This window comes from Alosa alosa, chromosome 7 (genome assembly GCF_017589495.1).
Source record: "Alosa alosa isolate M-15738 ecotype Scorff River chromosome 7, AALO_Geno_1.1, whole genome shotgun sequence".
NCBI classification, from domain to species: Eukaryota; Metazoa; Chordata; class Actinopteri; order Clupeiformes; family Clupeidae; genus Alosa; species Alosa alosa.
The window spans coordinates 3942267-3968693 of record NC_063195.1 but is presented as its reverse complement, the minus strand read 5'-3'; the positions used below and the strand labels follow the sequence as shown (position 1 = coordinate 3968693).

The 26427-nt window shown below is 43.4% G+C and overlaps 3 protein-coding genes across 10 annotated transcripts in view; 2 read left to right on the top strand and 1 right to left on the bottom strand.

Annotated features, from left to right (window-relative positions):
* The window catches only part of LOC125297247 (NACHT, LRR and PYD domains-containing protein 12-like), a gene marked incomplete in the record, with an annotated part of 868465 nt that overhangs the window by 418531 nt on the left and 423507 nt on the right, over nt 1-26427 (bottom strand).
* Nucleotides 1-26427, top strand: part of LOC125297245 (NACHT, LRR and PYD domains-containing protein 12-like) — a 666703-nt gene that overhangs the window by 357669 nt on the left and 282607 nt on the right. The window lies entirely within an intron of this gene.
* Nucleotides 10040-22451, top strand: LOC125297393. Its single transcript, XM_048247756.1, has 8 exons — nt 10040-10102; nt 11274-11317; nt 12743-12867; nt 16325-16398; nt 19844-20004; nt 20953-21062; nt 21151-21215; nt 22007-22451. The coding sequence occupies exons 3-8, from the start codon at nt 12787-12789 to the stop codon at nt 22329-22331; spliced, it is 816 nt and encodes a 271-aa protein (XP_048103713.1). The 5' UTR covers nt 10040-10102; nt 11274-11317; nt 12743-12786; the 3' UTR covers nt 22332-22451.

The window sequence follows — 26427 nt, the reverse complement described above, 5'->3', positions numbered from 1 at the left end:
CACTACCCTAACCCAGCCTGACCCAGCATGACCTTCATTACTCTAACCCAGCCTGACCCAGCATGACCTTCAACTTACCCAGCCTGACCCAGCACCTCCAGCCTTAACCCAGCCTGACCCAGCATGACCTCACTACCCTTTTAACCCAGCCTGACTCCAGCATGACCTTTCACTACCCTAACCCAGCCTGACCCAGATTGACCTTCACTCAACCCAGCCTAACCCAGCCTATGACCTAGCATGACCCTCACTACCCTAACCCAGCCTGACCCAGATTGGATCTACTACCCCTAACCCAGCCTGGTCCTCACATTATGACCCAGCATGACACTACCATAACTCCAGCCTTGACCCTCATTACCCTGACTCCAGCTCTGACCCTCAGTACATGACCCAGCATGACCTTCACTAACCCAGCCTGACCTCAGTACCATGACCCAGCAGCATGACCTTCACCAATTCTAACCCAGCCTGACCCAGCATGACCTTCATTACTAACCCAGCCTGACCCAGCATGACCTTCATTACCCTAACCCAGCCTGACCCAGCCTGACCCAGCATGACCTTCACTACCCTAACCCAGCCTGACCCAGCATGACCTTCACTACCCTAACCCAGCCTGACCCAGCATGACCTTCACTACCCTAACCCAGCCTGACCCAGCATGACCTTCACTACCCTAACCCAGCCTGACCCAGATTGACCTTCACTACCCTAACCCAGCCTGACCCTCATTACTATGACCCAGCATGACCCTCACTACCCTAACCCAGCCTGACCCTAATTACCATGACCCAGCCTGACCCTCACTACCATAACCCAGCCTGACCCTCATTACCCTGACCCAGCCTGACCCTCAGTACCATGACCCAGCATGACCTTCACTACCCTAACCCAGCCTGACCCTCATTACCATGACCCAGCATGACCCTCACTACCCTAACCCAGCCTGACCCTAATTACCATGACCCAGCCTGACCCTCATTACCCTGACCCAGCCTGACCCTCAGTACCATGACCCAGCATGACCTTCACTACCCTAACCCAGCCTGACCCTCATTACCATGACCCAGCATGACCCTCACTACCCTAACCCAGCCTGACCCTAATTACCATGACCCAGCCTGACCCTCACTACCATAACCCAGCCTGACCCTCATTACCCTGACCCAGCCTGACCCTCAGTACCATGATCCAGCATGACCTTCACTACCCTAACCCAGCCTGACCCTCATTACCATGACCCAGCCTGACCCTCATTATCATGACCCAGCATGAAGTTTTCCCTGTTTTGCCTTTTCAGGTTGCTATGGACAGCTGGAGGGTAAGCTTGAGGCATCCTATATGAATTATATGTATGCTATATTATAGCAGCAGTAGTAGCCACAGCAGTAGTAGTGGTAGTGATAGTAGTAGTAGTAGTAGTAGTAGTAGTAGTGGTAGTGATAGTAGTAGTAGTAGTAGTAGTAGTAGTGGTGGTGGTGGTGGTGGTGGTGGTAGTAGTAGTAGTAGTAGTAGTAGTAGTAGCTGGAGGGTAAGCTTGAGGCATCCTATATGAATTATGAAATGTATGTTATATTATAGCAGCAGTAGTAGTAGTAGTAGTAGTAGTAGTAGCAGCAGCAGCAGCAGCAGCAGCAGCAGTAGTAGTAGTAGTAGTAGTCGTAGTAGTGGTGGTGGTGGTGGTGGTAGTAGTGGCAGTGGTAGAAGTAGTAGTAGTGGTGGTGGTGGTGGTGGTAGTAGTAGTAGTGGTGGTGGTGGTGGTGGTAGTAGTAGGTGGTAGTAGTAGTAGTGGTGGTGGTGGTGGTGGTGGTAGTAGTAGTAGTAGTGGTGGTGGTGGTGGTGGTAGTAGTGGTGGTGGTAGTAGTAGTAGTAGTGGTGGTGGTGGTGGTGGTAGTAGTAGTAGTAGTAGTGGTGGTGGTGGTGGTGGTGTAGTAGTAGTGGTGGTGGTGGTGGTGGTGGTAGTAGTAGTAGTAGTGGTGGTGGTGGTGGTGGTGGTAGTAGTAGTAGCAGTAGAAGTGGTGGTGGTACTAGTAGTAGTCGTAGTAGTGGTGGTGGTAGTAGTTGTTTTAGTAGTAGTACTGCTGGTAGTAATCTGCATGTGATATGAATCTGTAACATATTGAAAATGTGCATATTTAATTAACATTTCCTTGCCCAGTGTGTGGTCGAGCTCCCCTCAACACCAGGATAGTCGGGGGCCAGGACGCTCCTGCAGGAAACTGGCCCTGGCAGGCCAGTCTGCACTTCGTTCTCTCTGGAGTCCTCAGCTCCTTGCTTTGTGGAGGGTCCCTCATCAATGACCAGTGGGTGCTCTCAGCTGCAAGCTGTTTTAGCAGGTAACCACAGCTGCCACTCAGACAGAAGCACAAGGACATGTAAAAAGTACCTAGACTTGTTATATGAAGACAGAAAAATCCCCAACACACATCAATGACCAGTGGGTGCTCTCAGCTGCAAGCTGTTTTAGCAGGTAATCACAGCTGCCACTCAGAGAAAAAGTCAAAACACAAAAGGAAAATCTAAAGAGAGCTTAACTACTTGTTTGTAAGATTATCAAAAACATCTGTGTTACATAAACACAAAAAGGTTAACTAGAGGCTATACTCAAACAAAAGCAAAATGTAAAGAAATCCTAAACATGTTTGTGTGAATGAACACTTTATGGTAAGGGTACATTAATGATCATAAATTCATGCATAAATTAATTAATTCATGCATTACTTCATTCCTTTATTAGATCAGATTTGACTTTGTTGTCATTTAGCAGAGTACAGGTACAGAGCCAATGAAATGCATTAGTTTACATCTTATGAATCATCAGGAATTGATATGAGTTCATAGTTTCTGATTCATGACCTCATGGATGAACAACACATCAACTAAAGCATTAGTTACGGTGGGTAGATCATTCTGATTCATTCTGATTTTCTTAAGCATGATCATCATGATAACATGAATGTAAGGTTAATAGCTTATGAGTTCATCATGTTTGTGACCCCTCAACTAAAGGGTGAACCATAGAGAACTGCACCCTTAAGTTATGTTCAAATCAGAATTTGAGTAGTGATTGTAACATCCTGACTCTATGTCCCCTAAGGGACACCATAGCCCCAGGGCATTCTCACAGTACTCCCGTGAGGTTTGAGTGTGCGATCAGTTGGCGGAATAAACTACCAGTCACCAGTCCCGTATGCGTCTCAGTTATTATAACTTAATAGTGTTAAAGTATTTAGCCAGTGTGCAAATATTACAGTGAAGACCACATTTAAAAAGTGAAGTTGCAGCCCTCAACTGATGTTGATGTTGTCATGTTGTGTTTTGGCCTGATGCGCCACCCTCCACCTATCAGTCAGTAGTGTTTCGGCATTCGGGTTGCCAGCTCTGCCATTCGGTAGGGGGGGCGGATGCACTGTTCTACAGTAATGTGAAAGTGATTTTGCAGTACCAGTTTTGGCCACAATCTTACATATGGTTCCTTTAATAAATCATAGATCATCATGATGTGCCCATCATGCTTAATGCTTAAGTTGTGCTGTTCATGTATGAGGTCATGGATGACAGACTATTAACTCACTCATTCCAGATGATTCATGAGATATTAAGGAATGAAGTCATACATAAATCAAGAATTAATTCATGCATGAATTCATGATTATTCATGTACCCTTACTGTGAAGTGTTACCACTAACTAACCTTAATCTCATCCTCATCACCCATATCAACTAACCTGAATCATATTGTAAACCTTGTCACCCATGTTAACTAACCGTAATCACATTCTAACCTCATCACCCATGTTAACTAATCTTAGTCACATTGTAAACCTTGTCACCTATTTAAACTAACCTGTATCTCATCCTAGGCCTAATTATGTCACTAATTATGTCATTAATTAAGTCACCTTGACCACTGTCAATCAATCAATCAATCAATCAGATTTATTTATATCGCACGTTTAAACATGACTTGCATCAACCAAAGGCCAGGCCATACAAATACACATCATAAAGCAGGCCATACAAATACACATCATAAAGCAGGCCATACAAATACACATCATAAAGCAGGCCATACAAATACACATCATAAAGCAGGCCATACAAATACACATCATAAAGCAGGCCATACAAATACACATCAAATAAAGCAGGCCATACAAATACACATCATAAAGCAGGCCATACAAATACACATCATAAAGCAGGCCATACAAATACACACATCATAAAGCAGGCCATACAAATACACATCATAAAGCAGGCCATACCAATACACATCATAAAGCAGGCCATACCAATACACATCATAAAGCAGGCCATACAAATACACATCATAAAGCAGGCCATACAAATACACATCATAAAGCAGGCCATACAAATACACATCATAAAGCAGGCCATACAAATACACATCATAAAGCAGGCCATACCAATACACATCATAAAGCAGGCCATACAAATACACATCATAAAGCAGGCCATACAAATACACATCATAAAGCAGGCCATACACAACACATCATAAAGCAGGCCATACAAATACACATCATAAAGCAGGCCATACAAATACACATCATAAAGCAGGCCATACCAATACACGAAGGAGACGACAGTACAAGCAGGGCTCCGGTCAAGATGATGGGGAAACGCTAGAGAGAAAAGGTTTGTTCTGAGCTGGGATATAAAAGAGTCAACTGAAGGGGCGAATCTGATGGAGGTAGGGATGCTGTTCCACAGTTTGGGGGTTGCGACAGCACCTGCACGGTCACCTACAGTATTTTATATTACTCTAATTCCACTTCACCTACATAAACTAATCCTATTCACATACCCACACACCCTTTTACTCCACCCCACCCCAGATACACCACCCACCCAAAACACACACCTACCCCCTCTCCACACACAGGCAGACCCCCCCCCCACACCCCATTACACCCCACACACACACCAACACACTCCCATAACACAAAACACACACAGGTACCCTCCCACACTCACCCAAAACACAAAATATACCCCCTCCCCCGCACACAAAATAAACTAATCCTATTCCCGTCCCACACCCCCTCCCCCGCACACAAAATAAACTAATCCTATTCCCAATCCTAATCCCATACCCACACACGCTATTACTCCACCATTACGTCACCCACGAAGCTCCTAGTTTTCACACCAACAGAACAGTCTGAGAGATTGAGAAACATGTTTGAGAGATTCAAGTGAAGATAGAAATCAAACACCTTTGTGTCTAATGACCACATCCCCAATCTACAGTACAAAGGTAACCTAAAGAGCGAAGAGGGAACTCTAGATGACCTAAAGCACGTCTGTATAAAATGAGGACATACAAAAACAAACAAAATGTACTATGAATTATATTTCAAATAAAATGTATTGTATGTTGCATTGTATCACTAGAGATGATAGTTTGTACCATCTAGTGGTGAGGTTGTGGAATTGCAGCCAACTGAGTACTGCCAGAGAATGTCTAATAAGGGGAGAACTGCCACTCTCTGAAAACTTCCGGTTTCTGAACTGGTTGCAGTTCCTGCTGTGGTTCCACATGAGGGTGCTTGTCCACGAGTGCAGAATGAATGGAGGTCTATGGAGCTGTACCCCTCAAAATCCACTTTTCTCAGGATATTTTTTTCAAGTAATTTGAGTATTGCATTCGATAGGGGAGGCAAAGAAAATACACTTGGTTGAGTATTATATTTTTTAAAGTCACTTAATTGCTCTAAAAAGTCTTTCAAACGTGTAAGTAATGTCATTCATTAGCACAATGCTAGCGTGGTATGGGCAACAACGACCCAACGTGTAAGAAAACAAAAGGACATGACTCCCAGATTATTTCACTTTTGATTGATAATCCATATCCATTTTGCTAAAAAAATAAAATAAAATCTGAGGGTTTCAGTCGTTAAATAGGTGAAAACAATAAATTTAGCCATGTAGCTCCATAGGACCCCATGTATTTTGGACTCGCCCGTAAACGGGCTCTGGCACTGCTTTTTGAAATTTGTTAAGAGAAGTACGGTGGCCCTCAAGGGACATGCAAACTCAAAAGGCCAGCTCTAGAGTGTGTGTCGGTTTAGGTTTTCTGAAGCAGAGCTAAAAAGTGACCAGAGTTTCACAAAAGTAAAGTACGTAGCAGATGCTTTAATCCAAAGTGACTCAGTGTTGCAATAGTGTAGCCTGAATACCAGACTCTCTGACTTCGCCGAGTACTGTAGGGAAGAGAAATTGAGCGGAAGTGCGTCGCAGATGCTTTAATCCAAAGTGCTGCAGCTGTGTAGCCTAGAAATCTAGACGCACCCTAGCGGCAGGGCTAGTCTAGCAACTCTCCGTTGGCTTATGAGCTCGAAAAATTAAACTTCTATCAGGCCAATCAAATTGTGTATAGAGTCGTTAGGCTGGCTTAACATAATGATTGATGGCAGAGTTACAACGGTTTGGCTTGAACTCCCTGCTACTTGAAAACAAATAAGATGGATGTTGCTGTTGGCGAACAGTGTGACACGAGTTAAGCTTTTATTAAGTTGGCAAAAGAAGACCTAGGAAATCTTAAACTTAGCTGATGTTGAGTTGTATTCATTGGTTCTTGTCATGCTGTTATAGTGTCCTTGTCCACTAGCGCCTCTTACTGGTGGTAGGTGGTATTGCTGTGCACACCTTGATTTTCAGCCGATACCATTAGATTCTCGTTTCCCAACCTTGGGGTCGGGACCCCATGTACAGTAGGGTCGCCTGAAATTCAAATGGGGTCGCCTGAAATACTGGGTATCTTACAATTGACCAGTACATTATATTTAAATGTACATACATTAAATAAAAAATATTAAAAACTTCATTATATCCAAGTTCAGTAATTAATCGGCTCCTTCATTCAAATTTGGCTACGTAAAAATAAACTTGGACAGCCCGCATAAGATGTTTTATTGATGTAATCATGTTTGATCAACGTTCCAAACGTATTAGCTTGCTAGGACATTTGGGGGAAATCAAAGTAACACTCTCGACTGGGTGTTACAACAGAGATGTTGTGAATGATTGGGGTCGCCAATGTTTTGTGACATCACAATAGGGTCACCTGCCAAAAAAGGTTGGGAGCCCCTGCATTAGATATTGTGGTTTTGCTGCAATGAAACGATTTTGTTCATAACAAGTTTGAAGGTGTAGTTAACTGTTGCTGACCCTGTTGTATGTATGTCTGCCCTTTTTTTCCACTGGTTTTGTCTCCATGTCAGTGTATCATCAAGTGATCTCGAGATGTATCTGGGCCGGCAGAACCAGGAGGGCAGTAACCCGAACGAAGTGAAAAGGACGGTGAGCCGGATCATCACTCATCCCAGTTTCAACCCTGTCACTCGTGACAACGACATCGCTCTGCTTCGTCTGAGTGCCCCAGTCACCTTCACCAACTTCATCAGCCCTGTGTGTCTGGCTGCCAGTGGGAGTGTTTTCCTCAACGGGGTTGACAGCTGGGTCACTGGTTGGGGAGACACTGCAGAGGGAGGTAAACAATAGACCATGTTTACTCTGAATGATTTCGGACTTTGACGCAATCGGATAACACTACAACCAATGTGTACTGTCCTCCAACGTTGCAACGCTGTCTTCATCAGTTTAGCTGGTTCTCTGGAATGTTGGGGTAAAAGTAATTCCATTGTGCTCTCGTGAGAACTCTGGATTTCCAGGGTAATTAAAGTGGCCCTTTATTTGTAAAACAGACCCTTCATTTTACCTTAAAATGCCATTTAAGGCGTGAGTGAGTGGTTTGTTGTGAATAAGGGAGTTTCCTCCTTAATTGACCTTAATCTATGCACTTTTCTAATTAAAAAACTACTTAATTAAAGAAGGGTTTTAAGGTCAAATGTAAGGCATTTATAAGGGGTGAAATTAAGGGGTTTTGTTTTGTTGTAAATATAACTAAAGCACCAGTGAATGTCTGCATTAATTTAAGACAATAATCTGACAGGCAGGCAGGCAGACACACACTGTAAAGTCACATGACTTGAAATCTTATTGGTTTTTCAGTGTGTGGTAAAACAACGCCCCCTTCTGGTGACACTCTGAAAACACACTTGTTCTCAGGGTTAGGGTTTAAAGGGACACCAGGCAACGTTTTCGTGTTAATTACTCATCTTCGTAAGTCGGTATATGGTTAAATGACTCATTACAGGGCGAATGAAGACTCTCTCGCCCGCCCCTACTGCCTGTAGGAAGTATATCCCGCTTGCAAGTTCAGTGTATGGTATCCGGCCGAACGAAGCAGGATCAGTTTACATCCTGCATCCACAGCACAGAGGCAGGCTAACGAAAACGCTGGCGATTGTTGCAAGCGTGTGTATAATGGCAGAGCGTGAAAGCTATTTTGAAAACCCTTGATGGAAGATGCAAAGAAAAGGAAAAGCTTCAGACCGGCGGTTTGGTAACAAGATTCAAATGAAGAACCTTAGTAGTCTTTCTGCACATATCCTTCCTGTATTACTGCCCATTCACTTGAATAGTAAAATAGCTGCCCGATAACAAAGTGCATTGCAAGATGGCCACCGAGTGGGGACTAAAAGGACTTTAGTAATAGTTACCAGCTACCAGTCTTCTTGAGTGTGTTGTTGGTTATAGTTACCAGCTACCAGTCTTCTTGAGTGTGTTGTTGGTTACCAGCTACCAGTCTTCTTGAGTGTGTTGTTGGTTATAGCCAGCTACCAGTCTTCTTGAGTGTGTGTTGGTTGGTTATTGAGTTGTTGTTGGTTTACCAGCTACCAGTCTTCTTGAGTGTGTTGTTGGTTACCAGCTACCAGTCTTCTTGAGTGTGTTGTTGGTAATAGTTACCAGCTACCAGTCTTCTTGAGTGTGTTGTTGGTTACCAGCTACCAGTCTTCTTGAGTGTGTTGTTGGTAATAGTTACCAGCTACCAGTCTTCTTGAGTGTGTTGTTGGTAATAGTTACCAGCTACCAGTCTTCTTGAGTGTGTTGTTGGTTACCAGCTACCAGTCTTCTTGAGTGTGTTGTTGGTAATAGTTACCAGCTACCAGTCTTCTTGAGTGTGTTGTTGGTTACCAGCTACCAGTCTTCTTGAATGTGTTGTGCTGAGTAACTTTCCTTCTCCCAGTCTTGAGTGTGTTGTAGAAAGGTAACATTCCCTCTTAAAGGCTTCAGTGTTTTAAAGTCACGTTTGAACTGTGGGTAATTCCCTTTGGTGACGCAGACTCACGGAAAGGGCTTCAATATGTTTGCTTAAGCTAGACTAGAGCGTATGGGAGAAGTGTGTGTTTGGCAGTGGCTGTCCGTGGTCTGGAGTGCCTGGAAGCCGGATGCTCGCTGATAGGCGATGACGCTTGCACCCCTAATGTAGGAGGATGAGTAACAGGGCAGTGGTGACATGGAGGAGTAGGGGGAGGATACCCTGCGGCGACAGTGGGTGAGTTAAATGCTGTCAATTATCCCGAAGGCTCCTCCCGAACTTTGTTTAGGAAACATCATTAAGTGTGTACTCAAACCCTCACACCCTTTGAAATTCGACATTGGGACAGCCCTAAGCCCTTACAAATTTTTCAAATTACGCGCACCAAAGTCTGTGGGTCCGGACTTTGGCATTGGCCCATAGTAGTCTAATGTAACATTTCCTCTCACAGCCTTGAGTGTGTTATAATTGGGTGACGTTGCCTCTCCTAGCCTTGAGTGTGTCGTAGTCTAATGTAACATTCCGTCTCAGTGTTGAATGTGTCGTAGTCTAATGTAACGTTCCCTCTCAGTGTTGAATGTGTGGTAGTCTAATGTAGCGTTCCCTCTCAGTGTTGAATGTGTAGGTCTAATGTAGCGTTCCCTCAGTGTTGAATGTGTGGTAGTCTAATGTAACGTTCCTCTCAGTGTTGAATGTGTTGTAGTTGGTGGCGTTCTCTTTCCCAGTCTTGGATTATGCTGCCTCCTTTTTCTCCCCAGAACCCTTCCATCTCCTGGCACTTTAAAGGAAGTGGAGGTGGCTGTGACTGAGAACACCCAGTGCCAGTCTTTGTATGAAGCCGTGCCATTCACAGTCACAGACAACATGATCTGTGCTGGCAAACTTGCAGGAGGCAAAGACTCGTGTAAGGTAAGACAAATGTTCATCTTATTGTCAAATAAACGAGTGTGATACTCAGTGAAATGAGTAAACAAAGGAAAGAATGTACAAATACAAGAATTAATTTCATTAGAACAAAGAACAAAACTTCCTGTTTGCTAGATCATGGTGTCCTGTGATGACCATAGTGTTAATTTAAACCTTCTTTGATAAGCAATGATAAAGTGATTTTCTATCTTTCCCTTTCAGTTAAAGGCACCCTTACCAGTCATTTGACCTTAACATTACGTTTCCAAAATCATTTGATGGCACATAACTTCACAACATGATGAACGCCACTGCCATTGTCTGAGCAGCCCTCTGTAGACAATTACCGACCTAGCAACTTTTCTAGTTACCCCGAAATGGAAACACAAAAGAGCTGCTATGCTACAGGATTTCTGAGAGCTTTTTCTTCAGACTGCTGTTGGTGCTTTTGGTCTATATTATATCGGCAAAAGACGCATATTTAGTTTGTTTATTATTGCACTTCTCAACCAGAGGGGGACCCCGATAGCAAACTTGTTAAGGGTGCCTTTAAGTAATCAGAAGTGCTCAAACTTCTTAAGGGTTCCTTTAAGTAAACAGAACTGTTTAAACATGTTAAGGGAGCCTTTCAGTAAACAGAAGTGCTCAAACTTGTTAAGGGTGCCTTTAAGTAAACAGAAGTGCTCAAACATATTAAGGGTGCCTTTAAGTAAACCGAACTGTTCAAACATGTTATGGGTGCCTTTAAGTAAACCGAAGTGCTCAAACATGTTAAGGGTGCCTTTAAGTAAACAGAAGTGCTCAAACTTCTTAAGGGTGCCTTTAAGTAAACAGAAGTGCTCAAACATGTTAAGGGTGCCTTTAAGTAAACAGAAGTGCTCAAACATGTTAAGGGTGCCTTTAAGTAAAGATAAGTGTTTAAACTTTCATGCTGACTTGTCATGGGGACGTTTGACTTGTGTTTTCAGGGAGACTCAGGAGGTCCACTGGTGAGCAAACAGGACTCTGTGTGGGTCCAGTCTGGTATTGTTTCTTTAGAAGGTTGTGCTCAACCCAATCCTACTGGAGTCTACACCAGGGTGTCCCGTTATGAGAGCTGGATCAACTCTGAGATCAGCACTAATCAACCAGGCTTCGTCCTGTTCACTGTCAATTCCACTGTTCCCTCTCCTAGTGCATCTAAAGCCCCAGAGCCCACCAGTACGTCTATACCTCATGGTACGTTATGTGTGTGTGTGTGTGTGTGTGTGAGTGTTCATGTCTCATGGTACGTTGTGTTTGTTTGTGTGTGTGAGTGTTTATGTCTCATGGTACGTTATGTGTGTGTGTGTGAGTGTTTATGTCTCATGGTACGTTGTGTGTGTTTGTGTGAGTGTGTGTGCACCAGTACGCCTATGCCTCATGGTACTTAGTGTGGATTTTGTGCGTGTCTGTTGTGCGTTTTGTGCGATTAACTTTTCATGGAGTAGAGCAAATGCGCACCTACGGAGCAGAACAATATACTCTGGGTCTCTAAAGACTGGTTGGCAGCATCACCAAATGCAATGTGGGGTAGTCCTCTCCCTGCAACTGCTCGGATGCTTTCTTGAAGGGTTCCAAAAAATCTATCACGGACGTGAGCGTGTTTTGATAGACCCCTTCCATGCGCTCAGACTGTCCCCTGCTTTGAAGTGACTCGTAAATTCCCTTATATTGCTTACTCACGGATTTCAGCATGTCTATTTTACTATTCCAGCGAGTCTCACATTCTTGAACTAAGGCATATGGTAGAGTTGTGGTCGCACTGGCCTTTTTCAGATATTTCACAATGACCTTACACGCGTCCATTATCTCTGTGACTTCTTTGATGTCAGATCCACTGCAATATGTTTCAGGACTGTGTTCAGGACTGTGATTTTATTTTGCGGTGTATGTGCTGTGTTGTCTCACCTCAGCTACTTAAAGCAACAGAATACAATTCTTTCACCTTAAAACAATGGCTTCAAACTCATTTCGATCACATGTGGCCTTATAAAAGGCATAATTATGTCTCTGTCAACAGCGATGTGCATCTGGAATGCCTATGTTGCTTTGCTATGTTCTGACCACTGACACAAACACAAGGATGCCATTGTTGTACTATGTAGCTTTGCTATGTTCTGACCACTGACACAAACACATGGATGCCATTGTTGTACTATGTAGCTTTGCTATGTTCTGACCACTGACACAAACACAAGGATGCCATTGTTGTACTATGTAGCTTTGCTATGTTCTGACCACTGACACAAACACATGGATGCCATTGTTGTACTATGTAGTTTTGATATGTTCTGACCACTGACACAAACACATGGATGCCATTGTTGTACTATGTAGTTTTGCTATGTTCTGACCACTGACACAAACACATGGATGCCATTGTTGTACTATGTAGTTTTGCTATGTTCTGACCACTGACACAAACACATGGATGCCATTGTTGTACTATGTAGCTTTATGTTCTGACCACTGACACAAACACATGGATGGCATTGTTGTACTATGTAGCTTTATGTTCTGACCACTGACACAAACACATGGATGGCATTGTTGTACTAGGTAGCTTTGTCGTGTTGTTGTGACCACTGACACATGAATGCTATTGTGGTTTCTGTCATCCAGGACGTTACTGCCGCCCCCGCCCAATTGACAACATTGCGATTCCCATGGTGACGGTTGTAGCCAAAGTGAACAAACCCTCGGGCCACATTGACTTTGATCAGCTGAAACAACTCATTACCAGAGAGGTACATCTGAACCTGCAGTCACATCCGAACCTGCAGCTTACACACCACGAACATACACACACATCCGAACCTGCAGCTTACACACCACACACATCCGAACCTGCAGCTTACACACCACACACATACACACACATCCGAACCTGCAGCTTACACACCACACACATACACACACACACACACATCCGAACCTGCAGCTTACACACCACACACATACACACACACAACTAATTGTAGTCGGGTTCGGTCCGGGTTCGGACACATGGGGGCGATATGCACTGGAAGCTTTACATTTAATTCCTTATTATGTTGGGTAAATCAACAGGTCCTGTTTTACATGATGCAAACGCTTGTTTTTGAGAATAAAGTAAAATGTAAAAAGACCTAATAGCTTTCTTCCTGTGTGTAAGATTTGTTTATCGTGATTAATGCATTTCAGGCATGCAGCCTGAAATGCATCACCGCCGCTGTCACGACTACATAAACAAATGGTTATGCACATATGCACATAAGCACAGTCTTGGGTAACTAAAAAAAAAGTTGTTAGCCTATCAGGAGATTTTAAGATTATTTTATAAAGCATACTGTGGTAAAGACATAGGCTACCGGTAGGCTATAAGGTCGCCTCCTCGCTCAACTGGATGTGGATTTCCTCAAGTTGCCCCAATTAACGCCGATGCTGCATATGGATCAGTGACAGAGGCACTGTAGTTTCAAACGACTGTTGCAGTTCATTTTAAGACTTTTTAGGTCAATGGTAAGACAAGAATTTATTTAGGCTATGCTTGCTTGGGCCTCTTGTGTTAATGTGCGCTGTAAAAATGACCTGCGCGGCGTGCACGCCATCTGATTCTGTAGACAATTGTTGTGTATTGTTCCGCTTAATGGGCTAAAAAAGACAGGCTATCCACAAACGCGGAACGTTTAATCACTTCAGCATGGGAATAACTGAGGCATCATCTGGCGCCGGGCTCGGTCGGGTTCGACATAAAAATGAAAATGCCTGTCGGGTTCGGTCGGGTTCGACGCAACTCTGTCGGACGCCGGCGGGTTCGACAGAAATTTGGCGTCCATCCGGCACTTCTGGTCATTACACATAATATCAATAATATCTGAACCTGCAGTCACGAACCTGCAGCTTACACACCACACAATAACAACAACAATAACAACACACACATGCTTCCGAACTCTGTAGTCACGCTCCAAAACCTTTTCCGTAAAGTAAGCACACCACACACACAACACACACATCCGAACCTGCAGCTTACACCCCACACACACACAACACACACACACACACATCTGAACCTGCAGTCACATCCGAACCTGCAACTTACACACAACACACACACACACACACACACATCCAAACCTGACTCCCCCTTTATCTCACTATGCACACATCTTCATACAACACACAGTACATGTTACACACCCCACACACATACACAAATACCTTAGCATGTGCTTACACACCACCAATAATAGCATTATTGCTAATAATAATTACACACCTTAGCATGCTTACACACCACACACATACACACACACACACCTTAGCATGCTTACACACCACACACATACATACAACACACACACACCTTAGCATGCTTACACACCACACACATACATACAACACACACACACACCTTAGCATGCTTACACACCACACACATACATACAACACACACACATTAGCATGCTTACACACCACACACATACATACAACACACACACACCTTAGCATGCTTACACACCACACACGCACATACAACACACACACACACACACACCTTAGCATGCTTACACACCACATACATACATACACCACACACACACATACAACACACACACCTTAGCTTGCTTACACACCACACACATTCATACAACACACACACCTTAGCATGCTTACACACCACACACATACATACAACACACACACCTTAGCATGCTTACACACCACACACATACATACAACACACACACACACACCTTAGCATGCTTACACACCACATACATACATACACACCACACACACATACAACACACACACCTTAGCATGCTTACACACCACACACATACATACAACACACACCACACACATACATACAACACACACACCTTAGCATGCTTACACACCACACACATACATACAACACACACACCTTAGCATGCTTACACACCACACACATACATACAACACACACACCTTAGCATGCTTACACACCACACACATACATACAACACACACACACACCTTAGCATGCTTACACACCACACACATACATACAACACACACACACCTTAGCATGCTTACACACCACACACATACATACAACACACACACACACACCTTAGCATGCTTACACACCACATACATACAACACACACCACACACATGCATACACAACACACACACACCTTAGCATGCTTACACACCACACACACATACACATAAATGCTTACACACCACACACATACACACACACACACACCTTAGCATGCTTACACACCACACACATAATATTGCAACACACACTACACACCTTAGCATGTGCTTACACGCCACACAATATTACATTATTGCCAACAATAATAATAATAATCTTAGCATGCTTTTTACACAATTGAATAATATACATATCACAATAATAATACATAGCACATCTTTCAGCATAATTCACAATTTTAGCATGCGACAGTTATTAATACCCACACATACATACAACACACACACACACCTTAGTACACTGAATACAATCTCACACCTTAGCATGCGACAGCTTACACGCCACACACATACATACAACACACACACCTTAGCATGCTTACACACACACATACATACAACACACACACACCTTAGCATGTGACAGCCATCTTTTAGACCCCTAACACACACACACACACACACCTCTTCTCCACAATCCTCCACTCATTGTTTGCATATTCATTCTTTTGTGAATTGCGACCTGGGGGCAGCCGTGGCCTACTGTTTAGCGTTTTCGGACTTGAAACCGGATGGTTGCCGGTTCGAGCCCCGACCAGTAGGCACAGCTGAAGTGCCCTTGAGCAAGGCACCTCACTGCCCCCCAAGCGCCGCTGTTGTTGCAGGCAGCTCACTGCGCCGGGATTAGTGTGTGCTTCACCTCACTGTGTGCTGAGTATGTTTCACTAATTCACAGATTGAGATAAATGCAGAGACCAAATTTCCCTCACAGGATCAAAAGAGTATATATACTTATACACTATACCTCTCATCCCACATACAGTGCTTCTAATGACATTTAAAAGGACTAACTGTCGTGTGTTGCATATGTATCAACATATTTATCTATTTATTTTACTCTAACCAAGCATCTGTGAGCCTCAAACATACATTATATCTGAATAGTTGAATCTTTGGAATTGGCTCACTGCCAACTATCAACTGAGATTGTGCTCCTTTTTCACCCAGATTGACAAATCCTCAAAGGTACATTATGCAGATCCATTATATCAGAAAACAAACTTTCTCCAAATTTCTCAGAGGTAAGTGTTGCACAGTTCAGAGGTAGTGTGTGTGTGTGTGTCGTAAAAACAGCAGTTGCTGGCCCTTTCATTCAAAAAATGTAAAATGATTTTTTTAAATACTTAAACGCAAAATAACATTTGATATATGAACCTTACATTTTTCAGTAGCCAAATGTGTGCATATTTGAACAAAATCTGGTTTGGTTCTTACCGGGGCTTTTACTGCCTGAAATATTAATTTCAATTTCAATTTAATTTCACTTATAGATCGCCAAAACATTACACATGTCTCATGGCGCTTTACAGAGTGTTAGACAATCAGAGAAAAGAAAAGAAGGCCCATGGGTAACAGGGTAACCGGGGTAACAGGGGCGAGGAGGAAAAACTCCCTAGAGTTGGAGATACATATAGGAAGAAACCTCGAGCAGATCCACGACTCAAGGGCCTGACCCATCTGCCTAGGGTCAGTTACAGAACAGTATAGTCTGTATACATGATAAATGCATAAGTTAGTCTGATGTAGAGAATAGAACATGGTGTTTAAAGCCACCTGAGGTGTATGTTACAACAGATGGTTACATATCCGGGATGATAATGCATGAATCCTATTTAGTGTCAGAAAGTTCAAATAGTCCAGTGTAGGAAGTGGAATTGTCTAGGGGGATTAGGAGTTGTCATAGGGCAAGTGGGTGGCTAGGCTGTACGGGCCAGGAAATATCCAAATTTGTTTACCACACTCGACGGTTAGTGCCTGGTGGGTCGTCTATTACCTTTCTCGCAGCACATCAACCGTTAGACTGAGAATTCTTGTCGCAAATCAAAATTCCACTGGAGCTCCAAGCGGATTTGTACATGCAGCCTTATAACACTGTTTACAGCTCTTTGAGTCACGGTAAAATGGCATTTTTGGTACATACCTAATTTAAATACACTTATGGTGTGGGTGCTTGCGTTTCTTTAGGAATCCGCCATCTTGGTTTGTATAGAAATGAATATTAAGTGACACATACATGTAAGAGGTCGGAAATATGGGACGGTCGGTAATAGGTGACGTTCCGATACATTTGAAGTGTTCTTCTCAGAAGTGTTCTTCTCTGGTATTTCTCAGAAAGAAATACCAGCATTCTATCATCATCCCCTCCAAACTGATCACCAAACTCCGTGAACTGGGCATCAATACCTTCCTCTGTAACTGGATTCTGGACTTCCTAGCCAACAGATCTCATTCTGTTTAGGTTAAATAACCACACCTTCTCAACCAACACCCTGAACACTGGCGTGCCACAGGGATGTGTGCTGTGTGCTCTCCTTTACTCCCTCTTCACTGATGACTGCACACCTGTACATGGCTGTAAGACCACTGTCAAGTTTGCAGATGACACTATACTGCAAAAAGTGAAATCTCACAAAGTGTTACAATCTTATATTAAGATACAAAATCTAGTTAGTATTGTTTTTAGTAGAAGGATACTTACTTTGAGCTTTCATGTAAGATTATTTGACTTAAAATAAGTCAAAATCTTCTTAAATGAAGACATAAAAAATAAGCAATTTTATCTTCCAATGGATTAAGAAAATATATATTAAAATGTAAGATATAAGACAATTTGTCTTAAAAGGCATTACAGGTCTCTCCGCATCCGAACCAGCAGGTTCAGAGGAAACTTCTTCCCTGCGGCTGTCACCCTATTTAATTCTAGCTTTGCATACCGATGACAATCAACAAACTAAACTCCATTTCCTTATGCTATAGCAGGGGTCACCATATGGCGGACCGCAGTCCGAGTCCAGACCCTGACGTGATCCTATCCGGACCCGGACCATAATAGCCTAATTTAGATTTTCACGTAAGATTTCAAAGCTGCGCTAAATGTGTCGTTGGTTAGGATAACAGCATTTACTTCAGGAGCTTCAGGAACCATCATTTCGCTTGCTGCTACTCAGCCAGTGAAATCTGTGTATTATGATAAAGTCGAGTCAGTGAGTAAAGTAGCCTACTATGGGGAAAAGACTGATAGCCTGAAATGAGCGAGGAGAGGAGACGAGACAGTCAATATAATAGTATATATTTATATAACAATACGGGGGCAATACCACGCAAAACTGTCACGTCCGTAACGCCAACTAAATATGGATGTGACAGTTTTGTGCGGAATTGCCCTGGACCTCTTCTACATATTCTGAGACAGGCGATTTTTAAAAGCGCCAATTTGAAGCACCTCTACTAGACAAAGTATATATTTTGAGCAAGCATAGGGTAGGCTAGGCCCATTCAACAGTGAACTGAGACCACAGAATATTTTATGAAATATTTTAAGAAGGCAATATGATTGATCCACCTCAATCTAGTTAAGCCTACATGCATTCACTGCCAACAACGTAATGTTCCTGGGTTTCCAGGATTTCGGGTCAACATAAAAAAAAACTAAAGAAAAAAAATTAAACTGGCTGATTAATGGGTTCAAGGAACCAGATGTGGAATATCCATCCTTGTCTCAGCTCAAATTTTATTTTAAGTTCACGTTAAGATCTTAAAAGTAGCCAGTGTTCCACTTCTCTTTACTCTTATCGTGCCTTATAACTCTTAATGTTGCTTTTTAGGCTACTTATTTTATTTCACATTAAACATTAGGCCTAGGCCTACAACTAGGCTCCATCCATCCATCCTAATATATAGTTATGATGCTCCGGACCTTTGCTTGAGGAAATTTTCCGTATTCACCTCACTGAAGATTAATTGAATACCCCTGTGCTATAGTCTCACAACATTGACATGGAGGTAGGAACTAGAATTCCCATAATACATCACTCCAAAGTCACCATCATGGAGGTATTACAAAGACCCATAGAGAGTGGGGAAGTACTGTCCTATTCATTGTAATATCCAATGCTACAGACTAGCTACTTCAGCCAAAAATGTACTTAATTGGCTGAGCTGCCATCTTTAAAAACATGGGTTACCATAGTTGCTTTCGCTTTCAGCCACATTTTCACAAACAATCCAATTAGGTGCCAAAAATGGCACACATATTATTCACATGAATTTACTTTGATTTCACAAATAGTATTTCCCTCAGAATGCAGTGATTTCTCTCTCAAAGCAAACTGAAGTCTCTAAAACTGGCGTTCTCTCTCTCTCCCCCTCTCTCTCTCTCTCTTCCTCTCTCTCTCTCCCTCTCTCCTTCTCTCTATAATTTTGTATTTTAGTATATTTAGCATATTCTTTATCTTTTACTGTCCTTACTGCTTAGTTGTGCTTTTATATTATATACTGTAATTACTCTTTCTGCTGTTAAAGAATGTGTTTATGTTGTATGTATGCTGCTGCTGAGACCTTGAATTTCCCCTGGGGATCAATAAAGTATCTATCTATCTATCTATCTATCTATCCGCCTCAGAGAGCATATGAAGTCTCTAAAACCGGTGTTCTCTCTCTCTCCCCCTCTCTTTCTCTCTCTATCAGCAATGCCTCAGAGAGCAGATTGGAGGTGGAAGTCCGTCAGTGGTTCCAGCTGCCTGCAAATGGGGGCCTTCTTTGTTTCCCTGGCAACAGCACTGTCATGAATGTTGTGAGACAAAAACTCACATCACAGTTTGCCCAAGTTTCTATCATCAATGTCACAGGTGGCCAAACATATACACACACACACATACATTTTCACATACTAATATTCAGAGAGAAACACACACTCACACACTGAGCCTTGCATGGCAGCCTCCGCCATCGGTGTGTGTGTGTGAATGGGTGAATGTGAGGCATGATGATATAAGGAGCCAGAAAACAGTGCTATGTACATGTAGTCCATTTACCATTTAAAGTAAGAATCATTAAATGCAGTATAATAATTTGTTTGTTCAGGGCTATATACATGCAGTCCATTTACCATTTAAAGTAAGAAGCATTAAATGCAGTATAATAATTTGTTTGTTCAGGGCTATATACATGCAGTCCATTTACCATTTAAAGTAAGAAACATTAAATGCAGTAGTCAAATGTCCCTGAATAAACAAACTGTATTTATTTTCTGTATTTAACTGTATGGATGTTTAATGCTTCTTACTTTGAATGGTAAATGGACTGCATGTATGAATAAACAAATGATTATGAGCCCACAGGGCTCTTTTGCAGCAAAGCCCTGATGACAAACAGTCCAAAGAAAACAGAGTACAAAAAATACAAAATTGAAATCAAGAAGAACACAATAAAAGGACACAGAAGAATAATAAAGACATTAAACAGACAAAAGCATGTTAGTTAAAAACAGGAGCACTGTACCAGAGTCAGTTTAAGACTTGCAGTTTGTTCCATTTATAAGATGCAAAAAAAAAAAACTGAAAGCAGATTTCCCAAAGTCAGATCTGACACATCTTGTGTAGTGTTGTTGATTGGCCGCTGTGGGACCTCTCCTGTGGACCTCTCCTAGGTCTATCTGAAAAGAACAAATAGAAATCTCAGCTATATCTATGCATGATGTATAATTAACATAGGCTACACCTACATACATAGCGTGTAAACGAAACATTAGCAAGACCTTGTGACCACTGACTCCATGCCATCCTTGCCATCCTCAGATAGTCTCTGTGTTGTGGTGACTTTCGAAACCGACATTCAGTTTGAGGAGAAACTCAGGAACCACACCAGCGAAGAGTTCAAGACACTGGAAAGGCGCATTGTTAGAGTGGCAAGTTGCATGCTCTTTCTAAAATATTTTTTTATTATAATATTTGAGAAATGTAAATCTTATTGTTATTACTGACACAATGTTTCAGATTAATGATATTTCCAGCACCAAATATGGAATACGCTATAAAAGAACTATTGTCATTGGATTCAGGTGAGATGGTTATTATTTCCATTCTACAACCATTCTATTAAGATTGCATTTCACAACATGTCCAAGTAGTTATATAGAGGCCGTGGGAGCGTAGCTGGGCTAGCGTGCATTAGTTATATAGAGGCAGTGGGAGCGTAGCTGGGCTAGCGTGCAGTAGTTATATAGAGGCAGTGGGAGAGTGGTGGTTAAGGAGCTGGGCTAGCGTGCAGTAGTTATATAGAGGCCGTGGGAGAGTGGTGGTTAAGGAGCTGGGCTAGCGCGCAGTAGTTATATAGAGGCCGGGGAGAGGGCTAGGTGGTTAAGGAGCTGGGCCAGCTGGGCTAGCGTGCAGTAGTTATATAGAGGCAGTGGGAGGTTAAGGCTGGGCTAGGCTATGCAGTAGTTATATAGAGGCAGTGGGAGAGTGGTGGTTAAGGAGCTGGGCTAGCGCGCAGTAGTTATATAGAGGCCGTGGGAGCGTAGCTGGGCTAGCGTGCAGTAGTTATATAGAGGCAGTGGGAGCGTAGCTGGGCTAGCGTGCAGTAGTTATATAGAGGCAGTGGGAGAGTGGTGGTTAAGGAGCTGTATAATAGTGTTGTTAGATATAAGTTAACTTTTAAAATCTCCTGCATTAGCAGCTTTCAACACTATGGTAGTGTATACTTAATGTAAGAGACATATGCCAACCTTGTATTGTGTACTTGATGCAAGAAGCATTATAAATGCATCTTGTGTAGTGCAAAAGTACAGAAGTAATGGACAACAGAATGTCCATTGTGATGTAAGGTATTCATGTGTCTCTAACGCTTTAGGCCACGGCGAACAAGCAGAAGGACTAAACGAAATGTCGCCATGGAGACAGAGGTGGAGCTCCAGGAAGAGTTTGACTCTGTTTCCACTTCCTCCTCGACCTCAGACTCCTCCTCTCATTTCCTGCGGTCCAGTGACGTCATTGAAACACTGAAGACGGCTGCTGCTAATACAAGTTTAGGCTTCACTATGGATGTAGAATCCATTGACATCAAAAAAGGTAACACGTCTGTGTACACACACATACACGCACACACACAAAAAAATGTTTGCTTTCTAAAGCAGATTATTTGTGATTCAGGCTCTTTTGTGAACCTTGAATCATAACACATTGGTGGTCGATGAATATTAAGCCTGTGCAAGCTCATCACAAAAGTTTTTTGAATGGTATCAAAATGAAATGTAAATGTTAAATTAGGCTCGCCCAATTCATTGCTAGCAGCAGATAACCAACATCTGAGAAATACTTCATAGTGCTTTTTTTAAGTGACAGACACACAGACATACAAGGATCTATCGATCTAATGTGTAGACACACACACGCGTGTGCGCGCGCGCACATACACGTACGTACGCAGAACGCACGCTGTGCGAATCCTAAAGCTGATGACGTGCAGTCTGCAATGCCTCTTAAAAAGTCTCAGTCTAAGTTCCAGAGCACTTGAGAATTCCTACCGATGCACCATTGAGAGCGTTCTTTCTTTTTTGCATCACAGTGTGGTACGGGAGCACAACCTCCCATGACTGTAAACAATTGCAAAGAGTTGTCAAGTCAGCAGCCAGGATTATTGACACTAACGTACCTGATCTCCACAACATTTACACTTCCCGCTGCAAGAGAAAAGCTGATTGCATTATTAAAGACCCCAATCATCCCGCTCATGCTCTGTTCTCTCCCCTACCATCCGGGAGACGTTGCCGGAACATTAAATCCAGCACCACCCGTCTCAGGAATAGTTTTTTTCCACAGGCGGTCAGATTGTTGACTTTTGTCTGTTGTATGTTTCCCTGTCTGTTATACTGCATGTGAGTGATAGAGCAAAATGCATTTCATTGTATTGTAGGGCTTACTATACATATGACAATAAACCGAACTTGACTTGACTTCAGGCGTCAGTTAGGGGCAGCCGTGTCTACTGGTTAGCGCTTCGAACTTGTAAACGGAAGGTTGCCGGTTCTTACCAGTAGGAACGGCTGTAGTGCCCTTGAGCAAGGCACCTAACCCCTCACTGCTCCCCGAGGCAGCTTCACCAAAGCACACCAAATTTCCCTCACGGGATCAAAAGAGTATATATACTTATACTTATACACACACACACACCCATTTAATATATTTTTCTGTTTCTGCTTTAAGTGACTGTCCCTTCCAGAGCGGTGCCCTGCATGCAGAACACCATCGGACCCATGGGTCTGACTGGGATCTCTCTGCTCATCTCATGGACCTGGTTGGCATGCTGACCTGTCAATCAATCCATCATCCAATCCTGTGTTAGATTTGGAGACACAGCTGCAGCTTCCCTTCTTCTCAGTAGCACTACTTCAAGTTCTCGGTTTCCATACGTCCTCTCTCGCCAGGCTAGTGGCTAACATTAGCAATACTGTCACCCCATTAGCCACCACCACACACACCCACGCACCATTTCATTACCCTCCCTTCCCCCCAAACATCCCATTAGCCAGCCCCCCAACACACACAAACAGCCCCCCATACACACACACACACACACACACACACAATATACCTTTCTCATTACTACTATTAATTTAAGAATTACTTAAGACTTGGGCATCCATAGCCTGCTGGTTAGGGAATCGGACTTGTGAACGAAAGAAAAGGAAGGGAAATGTGGGTGGGGGGAGTGATGGTGAACAGCGCTCTTCCACGTCCACGTCCACACATGTGGTGCCCCATTACCCCAACTGCCCCCTCGAGCAAGGCACCTCACCCCCAACTGCTCCCCTCGAGCAAGGCACCTCACCCCCAACTACTCCCCTCGACCAAGGCACCTCACCCCCAACTACTCCCCTCGAGCAAGACACCTAACCCCCAACTGCTCACCTCACCCCCAACTACTCCCCTTGACCAAGGCACCTCACCCCCAACTGCTCCCCTCGACCAAGGCACCTCACCCCCCCTCGAGCAAGACACCTAACCCCCAACTGCTCCCCTCGAGCAAGGCACCTCACCCCCAACTACTCCCCTTGACCAAGGCACCTCACCCCCAACTACTCCCCTTGACCAAGGCACCTCACCCCCAACTACTCCCCTCGAGCAAGACACCTAACCCCCAACTACTCCCCTTGACCAAGGCACCTCACCCCCAACTGCTCCCCTCGAGCAAGACACCTAACCCCCAACTACTCCCCTTGACCAAGGCACCTCACCCCCAACTGCTCCCCTTGACCAAGGCACCTCACCCCCAACTACTCCCCTCGAGCAAGGCACCTCACCCCCCTCGAGCAAGACACCTAACCCCCAACTGCTCCCCTCGAGCAAGGCACCTCACCCCCCCCGAGCAAGACACCTAACCCCCAACTGCCCCCCTTGACCAAGGCACCTCACCCCCAACTACTCCCCTTGACCAAGGCACCTCACCCCCAACTACTCCCCTTGACCAAGGCACCTCACCCTCAACTGCTCCCCTTGACCAAGGCACCTCACCCCCAACTAATCCCCTCGAGCAAGGCACCTCACCCCCCTCGAGCAAGACACCTAACCCCCAACTGCTCCCCTCGAGCAAGGCACCTCACCCCCCCTCGAGCAAGACAGCTAACCCCCAACTGCTCCCCTCGAGCAAGGCACCTCACCCCCCCTCGAGCAAGACACCTAACCCCCAACTGCTCCCCTCGAGCAAGACATCGAGCAAGACACCTCACCCCCAACTGCTCCCCTCGAGCAAGACACCTCACCCCCAACTGCTCACCTCACCCCCAACGGCCCGTGACGTATTTCAAAATAATAATGTAATCCGGCCCTTGAGACTTTTTAATTGCGACAAACAACGATACTGATTAAAATAGACGATAGTTCCAAGTACGGTGACAAATCTCATTTGTACTCTGCTCCACTATGTGCTAGACATCCAGAGCTTCATTCAAACCCAAAATCGCTGCGCAAAGTTTTCAGGAAAATACTTGTATTACACGCGAGAAACACAAAGACGTGCATTTGTAATGACGCGGAAGCGATGCAGTAGTGTTAATTTTGTCACCTATTTTTAATTTAGTCTTAGTCTTAGTCTTGTGACGAAATGTCCTTTTTAGTCTTTGTCATATTTAGTCATTCAAATATCATTTTTGTTAGTCAAGTTTTTAGTTTTGCTAAAAGTCTCGTCATTTTAGTCTAGTTTTAGTCATAAGAAAACTAAAGGTATCTTAGTCTTAGTCAGTTTTAGTCAACACATTTTTAGTCTTTTTTTTATAACAAATTATTTCTGATTACCATTTCAGTCAAATAGTGTTTCACACATCTCAATTTTCCAACAATATTGTGTGTCCACAGGGCTACTCGTCTGTTATAATTACTCATTCTGATTTTTTGTCAGTCAGTATGTTTACATGCACAGGTAAGTCGAGCTACAGTTATAGCTCGGCTGGGATTTGACCATAGACAGTAAAAGATTTGACTGGACCACTGTCATATTAAGTAGGCCAGTGTTTCTCAAAGTGTGGTCCGGGAATCACTGGTGGTCCAAGTAAGCTATCTCAAGTGGTCCGTGAGCAGGCGTGGTAAAATATAATATAGATGAGTTGTTTGCAATATTGAACCAACTTGTATGTAAAAACAGTTCTGCAACACTGTCTATGTAAGATATGCCAGTTTAAATCATACAGTATGAATCCACACAATAAGCAAAGTGCAAAGACAATAAGCAAGGTGGTTCAGTGAGTAGGCCTATAGTGTAGACTAATTATAGGCTACTGTTGAAGTAGGCCTAGGTCTAATCTTTTTTTTTTTTTTTAGCTAGGGTTAGTTAAGTGGTCCTGAAACTGAAAAAAGTTTGAGAAACACTGTCGTAGACCAAAGTATTAATGTTTTACTCCTCACCGCTAGATGGCGATATGCTTCAAAACACAACACATTCCCCAAACAGACTCTCCATCTTAGCCATAGCTAACTTGCTAGCGAACTTTCCATATTAGCTTACTTTGCTAGCAAACTTTGCATCATCAGTCTAACTAGTTAAATAGTTGACATTACATGATGAACATTTTCGTATGGACATTCTGGTGGATGTTAATTTGTATGAGAGAAGCTTCAACTTCTGGGTATGTAGCATTGTGGCATAAAGCTTAGGTAGTTAGTTGGTAACTCTGGCAGAAATCTCCAGGGTTCTTGTTCCATGTAGTTTAGGTGTTGCAGCCACAGGGTTGCAGCAACAGCACGTAGACTAGCCTACAGGAAAGCTGTTGCATGATGAAC

Bases quoted from the DNA above. Each gene is read 5' to 3' on its own strand.
- LOC125297393 (XM_048247756.1), top strand. From the start codon at position 12,787: ATGGTGACGGTTGTAGCCAAAGTGAACAAACCCTCGGGCCACATTGAC. The intron at 16,399-19,843 runs GTAAGTGTTGCA...TCTCTCTATCAG, and splicing joins TTTCTCCAAATTTCTCAGAG to CAATGCCTCAGAGAGCAGAT. The intron at 21,216-22,006 runs GTGAGATGGTTA...CTAACGCTTTAG, and splicing joins ACTATTGTCATTGGATTCAG to GCCACGGCGAACAAGCAGAA.